The sequence below is a fragment of the Mustela lutreola genome, chromosome 11, assembly GCF_030435805.1.
Source record: "Mustela lutreola isolate mMusLut2 chromosome 11, mMusLut2.pri, whole genome shotgun sequence".
Lineage (NCBI taxonomy): Eukaryota > Metazoa > Chordata > Mammalia > Carnivora > Mustelidae > Mustela > Mustela lutreola.
Window position 1 is genome coordinate 43079180 of NC_081300.1, and position 10816 is coordinate 43089995.

General features: G+C 40.9%; 1 protein-coding gene across 1 annotated transcript; it reads left to right on the top strand.

The window, feature by feature from the left end:
• Positions 1-1103: 1103 nt before the first annotated feature.
• Positions 1104-1460, top strand: LOC131810956 (large ribosomal subunit protein uL15-like). Its single transcript, XM_059138975.1, has one exon. The coding sequence runs from the start codon at positions 1104-1106 to the stop codon at positions 1458-1460; it is 357 nt and encodes a 118-aa protein (XP_058994958.1).
• Positions 1461-10816: the final 9356 nt, after the last annotated feature.

Consider the following 10816-nt stretch of genomic DNA (forward strand, 5'->3'; position numbering starts at 1 on the left):
TTGCTGTGTCTCTCTCTGCAAATAAATAAATAAAATCTTTACAAAAAAAAAATAATAATAATGTCAAGGTGGAGGCTCCTGGATGGCCTAGTTGGTGAAGTGTCTGCCTCCGGCTCAGGTCATGATCCCACCATTCTAAGATTGAGCCCCACATCATGCTCCCTGCTCAGCAAGGGAGTCAGCTTCTCCCTTTCTCTCTGCTGCTGCTTGTGTGTTCTCTCTCAAATAAATAAATATATTAAAAAAAAAAAAAAAGAATGTTGAGCAGGTCAAAAATAATGTATATAAAATGAACCACACAGTCAGTAGCACATAATAGGTGGTCAGTGTAATGCTTGTTACGTAACTGGTGTAACAGAACAAACAGAATTCCCATGCACTCTGATTTATTCTGCAACAGATCCCCCAGATCTACCTATACCCCAAAGCCTCAAAGGTGTCTATTATAATTGCTAGTTCTCTCTATTCTCTCTGTCAGCAGAAGCCTTGTTTCACTATAGATTTAGGTCTGCCCTGGCCGGTGGTAGTTACAATACTGGGATAAATGGAAAACTACTTTCACATGAACCAGCAAAGCCACACAAACCCTTGCCCACCTTTTCTAACACATTTTCTTGCATGCAAAATTCCTTTGACAAACCTTATCATAACCTACATTTTATAAAAAGTACCAATAGTTTTTCGTGCCTTGGCTTCCCTGTTGGTACAGGTGAGTTGGACTCTTCATGCTGCACCCAACCACCTACCCCGGACCTTACCTGGGTCTTCTAGGCAGTGGATAGTGGGCCACAGGGCAGGGTGGCCAGCATAGGCTCCAGAGCCTGGGGCTACTTGTTCTGCCCAAGGTTCAGGTCTCTGAGACATGCAGGGCAGTGAGCTCCAGCGCCACTCTGATGAGGCCAAGGGGCAGGGCCAGGCCTTCACATCATTTTTGCTGAATGTGCCACAAAGCAGATCCTTGACCCCTTACCCTCTCCCCATCCCCTAGTCCTACAGACCCCTGTGCAGACGGGTGAGTTTGCCCCCTACCCCACCTCCCTCTGGCCTTATGACCAAGCATATAGTCATTCAGACTGAGGAAGACCTGGAAACTTTGGGGCCACATGGGCCACAGCCATGGCCACAGCCACGTGGGCCAGCACCGGAAGCACCCAGGAGGCTGGGATGATGCTGGCAGCATGCATCACCACCCGATCAGCCTCAACAAGTATGACTCAGGTCACTTTGGAAAAGTTAGTGTGAGGCATTACTCCTTAAAGAGAAACCACAGCCTCTGCCCAGCTGTTGACCTTGACAAACTGTGGATCTTGGTCAGTGAGCCGACACCAGTAAATGCTGCCAAACACAGGACTGGAGTTGTTCCTATCACTGATGTGCTGTGCCCTGCCTACTGCAAAGTTTTGGGGGAAGGGAAAGCTCCCAAAATGGCCTGTCACTGTGAAGGACAGATTCTTTGGTAGAAGAGCAAAAGAGAAGACTTGGGGCGGGGGCGGGGGGCGGGGGGCGGGGGGTGTGCCCTAGAACTTGAAGTCCCGTAGAGGTAGGTTCATTAAATGCTAACCAATGCTTTTCAATAAATAAATAAGTAAAACTTAAAAGTATCACTAAATTGTAGATCATTATGTACATGTTGTGTAAAGTCTATTTGAATAAAACTCCTCTAGACACACCAGGAAGTCGATCTGACAGGCCTGGCTTCTCCGCCACTGTTTCTCCTGCCCTCTTCCTCGCTCCTCTCTCATCCCTGCAACTCCCGATTCGAACCGCACTCCACGTATCACCTGAAAGGTCATGTCTTCTTTGAAGCCTAGAGAGGCAATCACAGCACACTTTATAACTCTCTCGATACTACAGTTGCCGATTTTTCACTGTACATATTATTATCAAACAGGGGCAAAGCTCTTGCGCCTGCCATTACGTAAACTCACGAAAAAGCCGCGAATGGCTGTCATCTTCTTCACCGGTAACAGCAAGTGCTCTCAACAGTCACCAAGGCAGCACACACTACTTATTCCTCCTGTCATCCCCTTAATGCCTGACCTTTCCTGACCTGGCGGTCCTCACCTGGCCCATCGCAAAGCCTCTGAATTGGTCCTTCTGCCTCCAATCCTGCATTTCCCCTCTTTTTCTCCACACTGTTAACAGAATGTTCTCTTTAAAGCATCAATTTCATCATAGCACCAACTTTGTAATTTTTTTTTCCCACTGCCTATTTAATAAAATGCCAAGTCTGGGGCATGGCCGCCTGTTCTTTCCTGAGAAGGCAGGTTAGGAAAGGGGCTGAGAGCCTGGGGTTTGGAACGGAGCCCTCCAGGGCTGCCACGCTCACTAGCCACGTGACCTGGGCGCTTAGCCAATTCCTTTAGCTTCAACTTCTCTCTGTAAAATGAGGACTTGAGGGGGAGAACTAGGAGTAATAATGAAGCTATAGTGGTGAGCAGAGGCTCTTCCACATATAAATTGCTTGGCAAATGGTCATCACTCATAATGCGACCCTCTGCCTGCAGCTCTACCCGCATCTTCTACTACTCCTGCGTCCAAAGGCACATGCGGCCAGTGCCCACATGGGCTTCCACTCTCTCAGCCTCTTCGTCTTAGAACACACTGGAAGCTCTCCACACGGAGGGCTCTCCATCCCTGCTCACTTTATTAATAGGACTAATAATAATATGTAGCAGGGATGACTCAGTGCCTACAATCTTGGGTGTGTAAGAAATAAAACCTATTTTATTACAACTAAAGATAACTTTTTCTTTTGATATCCATTTCTCTGGGAAGTAAAAACTTAATATCGATCAATCCATGAATCCACCTTCTCTTTACCATCTCCTTGGGGCCGTGTCTAAGTTCTCAGACTTTTGCCTAGCACGCATCCACTGATGGTCATCAGTCCATGCTTGCATCCCTGATAACTGTACCGTCTTCATCTAGCCTCTGGTCATTAATCAGGCAATTCCAGGAAATCTCCTTGCTGTTTCCCTGCCCTTCTTGGCCACTAGGCATTCATCGGCTACTCCTGCCTTGCTCTAAAACTGTGAGACCATCTCTGACATTTCTGCCTAGACCTCCCAGTCATTGCTTGACTGGGGTCAGGTCAGCTCCCGTACTATAATCATGTCTGTGTGTGAAAGCCACAGGTCCTCTGCAGAGGCTCTGGCCTCCCTTTCTACTCCTTTTCGTGGTAGGAGTGGGGGAAAAGTACAATGTCCCTTCTGAGGGATCACCCACCCCAGACTCCCTGACTCCTCCTTCTCAACTTCATCTTGTCTGACATGGAGTTTGTCCCAAATCTTAAGTCCTTTGGGGTCTATTCATTTTATACCCCCAAAGTTCTTTTTGTCTGCTATGGCTGTAACAAATCTTTTGAAGAAGCATTAAAATCAGCCATGTACCTGCTTCAAATTGGAAAAGTAAAGTTGAAATAGGCACTATTGAAAAAATATATATATATTGCTCTCATTTCAAAATATTATCACAATGCAATATTAAAAATAGCTAACATTTATTGGGTAAGTTAGATACATCTTCACACAATTTACAATCTGTATCAGTCAGGGTCCCAGCAGGCAACAGATGGTGCACTCAAATTAAGATACTGTGAGTAGGGTTTAATCAAGGGACTATTTGCAAACGTGTGGGAAGGGTGTAGATAAACCAAAAGAGATAATGCAGTTCCCTGGGGCTCGGGATGGTGTGAGTTGGGTGACCCTCCCTAGATCCAAAAAGACAAACACAGGAAGCAGTAATCGGAAGCCAGAAGGAGCGAATCCTAGGAGCGAATGCCACCTTCCAAGGGCAGTGACCTATAATGAAGAGAAAGGCAGCCAGAGGTAACCTTGCCAGGTGGGAGGCCTATGAAATAAATACCACAACCTCACTCTCTGCCCTGCATCAGATCTCCTTCCAGAGCTCAACAGCAGGAAGTTAGAGACCAGGGAGACCTGTAGATGTAGCCCATGCAGGCTGGTTTTGTGGAAGAGAAAGCAAGACAGAAAAACAGAGAGTGGTCTCAGAGGGTCAGATGGAAGACATCCAGCACATGGTCCATGAGAAAAGCCCCAGGTAGTGGTCTGCTCTGTCTTATTCACCTCTGGCGGCTCAGTTAAAACACCATGGCTGGATGGCTTCAACAACAAGCACTCCTTTCTCACAGCTCTGGAGGCTCAAAGTCTGTGATCAGGGTGCTGGCATTGTCAGGTTCTTCTAAGAGCCCCATTTCCCGGGTTGTGGAGGGTCCCCTCCTTCATACCTCTTCACAGGAACTTGCCTCTGTGCATGCATGTGGAGAGAGATCTCTCTCTCTTTATAAGACCTCTAATCCTATCATAAAGGCCCTACCCTCGTGATCTAATCTAATTTTAATGACCTCCACAGGCCCCATCTCTAAATATCATCACCTTGTGTGTTGATCTTCAACACACGAGTTTAGAGAGGATGTAAACATTCCATCCATGGTAAACTCGGATAATGCTTTCTTAGTGATGCCTTCCTCAGCTAGCAGAATGGACTCCTCCTGTACTTCCCCGTGCTGCAGGATTCCATGCATGCCTCTGGGAAGAACGCACACAGACTCTACTGGGTTTGGGTGCGCCTATCTTTCTCTTTCACCAGACTCAGTGCCTTAAGAAGGGATAAAAGTTTTACTTGTGTGTGTGTGTGTGTGTGTGTGAGAGAGAGAGAGAGAGATACCAATGACAATGCCTAAAATATAGAAAATATAGCTTGCTGGCTGAATGAAGAGATAAGTGAATAAATGCCTTTTCTCTGTTGCTCAGGATCACACGCCTTAAAGGACAATCTTTTCACAGATAAACAAACTAATTCAGGATCTCTTTTCTCTTTTCCTGATAAAATATGTGTTATTTAATCACGGCCTTCTGTAGGTAATATGCCAGCCTTTGTCAAATACAAACTGATTTGCTCTGATATTGCAAATTTTAGGCAAAGCAAGAGAAAATGGGAGGAGATGTTTGTGACAGGGTGATAAAATATATATTCTATCTATTTGGAGGCAGGCATGTCTATGAAGTTCCCTAACTTATCAACTAGAGCTTACTGGAATTGAATACAAAAGTTAACATGAATTCAGCAGGAAACCCTGATAAATAATACCATCTAAAATTAGAGTACAACTTAATATATGTTTTGTGGGGTTTTTTTGCCAGAATAAAGTTCTCTGGTTTTGAACAAACCAAATACATACGATAAATTGTTATTTACCTATCAAATGACCTAACTTATGCAGAAGTACAAACACAGCTGTACAGTCAGTACACTGCATAAAGACCCTTGAACAAGAGGGGAAGAAGGTGACCCTTCTTGTTAAATTTGGGCCCTGACATGGACTGCATTAACCTGAAGAAAGGGGGCTTTTTTTTTTTTCTTCATCCAAAGATATTATTAATGGACCCAGAAAGGGCTGACCTAGAGAGGGCACCTTTTCCAATTTGCTGAGAGGTCTCTCCATGCCAGCAGCAGCCCTGACCCCAAACTGACCACAAATTCAATATACTTGAATAAGCTCTCCATCCTATGCCTCTCTCTTTTCACAGCACAATCATTATCTTCAATGTGTTTGTTCAAGATCTGGGTATTATTTTTGACCCTATCATCCCCTTTAACCCCTCCATCAATCACCAATTTAAATGTTCTTCATGAAATAGGAGGGATGTGAATAAATACAAATATATTGTATACTACAGTGTGCCAGGGACTATAGTAGCTGGTTAGGAAAAGTAAAAAAGAACACAAGACAAAGACAGGGCTCTCAGAAATTGAATCATTCAGTTCAGGAGAAAGAAGATAAAGTCATGGAGGGGCACCTGGGTGACTCCATTGCTTGAACAGCTGACTCTTGGTCTAGGCTCAAGTCATGATCTCAGGGTACCTGAAATCAAACGCCAGTCAGGCTCTGCACTCAGTGGGGAGTCTGCTTGAGGATTATCTCTCCCCCCTCCCTCTTCCTCTGCACCTTCCACCTCTCTCTCTCTCTCTCCCTCTCTCAAATAAATCTTAAACAAAAACAAAAACAAAACAAAACAAAAAAAGATAAAGCCATGGAATGACAAATAACTGGGAAAAAGCCAAATGATAAGTTCAGAAATAGTCATTACAGGCCCTGTGTGCCCCTGACTCCAGTGCCTCTCCTTTTTCTGCCCTCCAAGAAGGAGGTAGAGGGGATCGAGCAACCTCCACCGTCAGTAGTTTCCTTCCTCTGTGGCTGCCCAGCACAATCACTGATATTTCTAAATCCTACGCAAGTGAATGTGGGTATTTTTAGAAAACCTTATTATTTTTAATAATGGAAAACATACAAGCTAAGCAAAAACAAACAATGTGTGTGATATGCAAATACATTTTTAGGACAAGCCTCTCCAAGTATTTTACTTATGTTCTTCCAAAAATAATTTTTTAAAGATACACAGCTCTTCACACTTTTTAGTTGACATCTGAAGTTTTTCAATGTATCTTTAGGTAGTTGCAAAGGATGTAATTTCAGGCATATTGTAAATATTGACTTGTTTAAGGAAAACAGTTACCTAGCTCATTTCAATATATCCAATGGAAAGCTACCATGGCAAGAGGACACCCTTCAACATCTACTTTAAATATACATAACCAAACTGTTTCTTACATCATTCCTTTTCTCCCTGAATTCATATTTGCATTCCATTTCACTGTAGAATTTTATCTTATGTAATATATTTTTATGGACAAAGTCTTGTGCTGGTTCCCCATCCATATAGTTCTCTTTTCCAGAATCAAAAGTTCTAAATATTTTAACAAAATTCATATTTTGATAACTAGTATATAATTAGTCAAACCAACATAAACGTATCTGATATTTTGTTAACTGGTAAGTATACGGTGCTGAATAGTACCAGAAATACATAACTTAGTGAAAGAGATGAAACTTAAAAAAAAAAATTAGTGCATGTATCATAATTAATTATTGCTAGAATATGATGCAGTTCTGTAACAACTCTATCCATTTTACTTATATGTGGAAGTGTGCATCTGGCAATCTTGTTAAAACAAATAAAAAGTTAGGAATAAAAGTCTTTTTCTTTCCTGTAGTAATCACTCAATTATTTAAACTACCTCCATGTTTAACATTAAAACACCTTATCAAAATTAAAATGAATAATCAATCAAGTGTCAATCTGGTTAGGTTCTTCTTTACATTTTGTTGAAGGAAATGCACTGGAAACCACTTGTCTTGTAAAGGATTCATTATAAGGTTCCTCCTAAGGGGCTCTCCCTTTCTTAATATCCACAACAGTATTTTGGATTGCTTCCTTGTTTGACATTTAGGAGATTTATCCAGCCAAGAACAGTACACCAGCATGAGACTCTGGACTGAGGAGAGGAAATGTTCTTTTTGGGAGAAGTGGGAGAGGGTCACGGCTCTAGGAGGAGTAAGAGCTAAGAACCAACATGACATTAATCACAGATGAGTTTTTGGAAAAAAGTAAAAATGAAAGTTGAGGGTTTGGAAATTAGTCCCCTTAGCACCATATCCTTGAAAACAATATGTGGAACCTCCCACTAAAAATACCTCATTTTGAAGACTGCTGCCCCAAATACAATTTTCCAGAATAGGTGGCCTAACCCTTTCTTCTGAAAGAGATTTCAGCGGGCCACACCCATGCTCAGTAACTCCCAAAGCCTCTTCAGTGTGTAAGATGTAAACACACAGACAGGAATCCATCTAAATGTGACCATGGTCCCTCCTAATCCTCCCACCTTGACCGCCTTCTTAGGAATCTAAAATAAGCAGGCTGCTATAGTCACATGGTTCCCTCCCCATTTTACGTATATATTCTGCTCATGTCTAGACTGGAATGCCTATTCCTCTTTCATCCTCCCCATCTAACTGTGGTTATCTTCTTGATCCCTTCACCCAGATTTCCCCTTACCACTGTGGACCCAAGTGATCTCTGAACCTATATACGAAAAATAGTTATAAATATTGGGATTACTTTTTCTGAGGGAGGAAAGATTAATGAAAATCAGTATTGCCTATACATATGCTCTTTCACTGTTTTGTTACTCTTCCATATTTATGAATTTTTCATTTCCAATCAGGAAGTGATTGAACAAGGTTTCAGAACAGTGTTACATTTATGCATCTCTCACACTAACAAACTACATGCTCAAGAAAGTAAGCATAAAAAGTGTTGTTTGATTTGACCGAGACTCAACCATCAAACATAAAATAGCCTTTTATTCTCAATTATTTTGGGTCTTTCTTGTGTGTTTCTAAAAGTTCTTTGGACAACAACTAACCAATTAATTCTTCCAAAAGAACTGTGACAGGTAAATTACTTAAGACATTATTTGCTCCAAGTTTTAGTAAATGAGGACAAACATGTTTTCAACAATGTAAGTTAAAATTTATCTGTTAATCCCCCACTAACATAGTACAAGCTCCTCCTTATAAGTGAGTTGAAATTGTAGAATTCTACCAGAAGAACCTCTACTAAGTAAATGAAGTCATCGGATGCAAAATACATTTCCCCCCTACAGAATCAGAGTTTACTTGTCACAATAACACCTTGGGTCACTAGTCTTGGTGAAGAAAAATACGCTTTATTGTTTCCTACACGCTGTTGCCAAACAGACTGGAAAATGACAAGGCAGAGATTGAATTAAAACATCAAAACCTAATTAAAATCTCAATACCAACATTACTAACCTTGGGAATGTTTTATTTGCCACAGCCAACTACTGCCTCATATACGATGAACAGAATATCTAAGAAAAGGTCATATGGAGTGTCTTTGTGATGCTGTCAAGTTAAAGTTATGGCACTCATCTTAATTATTAATGTGTGTTTTCCCCATTAAAGGCTTGGATTTATTGAGAGTTTTAATTCTAACTACAGTTATTATATGTACTGCTAATTTGATTATGATTTGTTTTATACTATTTTGATATTTAAACATTTTAATTGTATGTATTTTTCTCTCCAAAGAAAATATTTAAGTTATATAATTTTTTTTACCCAAAGTTATCACAGTGATAGCCACATACCCTATGATAAATCAGTGTTTCCCAAGGAATCACAAGGTACAGCACAGTACCAAGTATTCTAACGAGATACCTTTATTGTCTTAATTAACAAAAATTAAGCTTAAAAATTTTTTAAAAAGGTGCTCTATGAAATTATGTAAGCATTTTGAGGCTAGATGTATAAAATTCTCACAAAGGATGGAACAGATGATGTTTGTAGAAAAATGTAGACAGTGAGTACAACTTCATTGCTTAAATTAGATGCTGATATAATTGTAGACCTCACAAAATGTGCAAGAAAGAGTCAAAGGGCTAACAGTGATTGAGATGTTGGAGCAGGATCTCAGAATCATAGTTCTGATGAAATGAGAAAAAGAAAATTAACCAAAAGAAATGTTAGTTTGTTCCCTGATATCCAAATAAAGAGATACAAATGCATTGTTAGTTGACAAGTGACAACAGATCAATCAGCAGGACAGATCAAAAAGAAAAAAAGGAAATTTGTGAGAAGCTTAAAGTTACTTATGTGGTGATGACTCACTTTCTTGAAAAGGGTTCTGGGCTGGCCAATAGGAATCATTTGGTCAAAAAAAAAAAATGCAGTTCTAGGAGATAGTACAAAGCATTGATATTAGAAGGGAATATTAGCCTAGAAGAGTGTAATGCAATGACACACATTTATGAGCACTTACAGGAGAACATTTCTCCTACCATACTCTTGTCAACACAAGAACAAATAGAAGCCAAAAAAAAATAAATCAATATTGTACAGAACATGCTGAATAAAAAGAGAAAGAACCTCTTGGTTGTAAATCCAAAATATTCATTATCATAATTTTATTTGTTTTCAAAACATATTGCTCTGTTGATTGTGTCCTTCTAAAAACTCCCTTCTCTTTGTCTCTATGACACATTGCCTGAGTCTTTCAAGGTTTACTCCTTCTCATCCTCCTTGGAAGGTTCTGCTTTACTTCCTCATACATTAATTTTGGGTTTTCTCCATTTTCTGCCCTTGGTCCTCTTATCTTTTACTCCATATAATCTCCCAAGGTAAATTTACCTATGACTTCCACTATGAGCTACCTCCAATTACTGTAAAATCCATCTTCTTTCCAAGAGCCATAGAGGTCCCTACCAACTACCTAGCTCCAGCTGGATGATGTAAACTACAACCTCTCCCTCCCCGTTTGAAGAAATGACACCAACTACACTCAGTTGTCCAAGACGGAACTCCAGAAGTCATTATCTACATAGCTGTAGGAAACACCCTGCCCAAATCCCCTTTACCAACACTGTGCCCATCTCCAAACTGCTGGGACTATTAGCCATTAAAATTCACAGCTGCCACCTTTCTCTGGAAAACTGTCCTTAGTTGAGTCAGTTCATGGTGAACTTAGCCATTCCAGAGTGGCTCACAGCCCAATATTGACTGTCATGGGATAAAAAGCCACTTGTTTTATTTCAATGTGGTGCAGTTTATGTACCAAGAGTCCTCTTGAGGACAGTCCAAGCCTCAACTTCACATGAGACCACATCTTTGCTGGGCTCGTTCCCCTTCTCTACTCTGCTTGAAGAATACTCATTGTCTTAATAAAGCATAAGCACTTGATGCCCTATCTCACGCTCTGCTTCAAGGGCATCCAACAATGGACACAATGTGTTCAATATATCAGAATCCTATCCATTCTATCTCCTTAAGAATCTTCAAACATGTACCTTCTCCATCAAAACTGCCACTACCTCTGTTTGGGGAGCAAAGTGTTTGGTTGCTGCTTAATTTTTTAATTTATTTTTATTTTTA

Coding starts and splice junctions, on each gene's coding strand:
- LOC131810956 (XM_059138975.1), top strand. CDS start 1,104: ATGGGCCACAGCCATGGCCACAGCCACGTGGGCCAGCACCGGAAGCAC.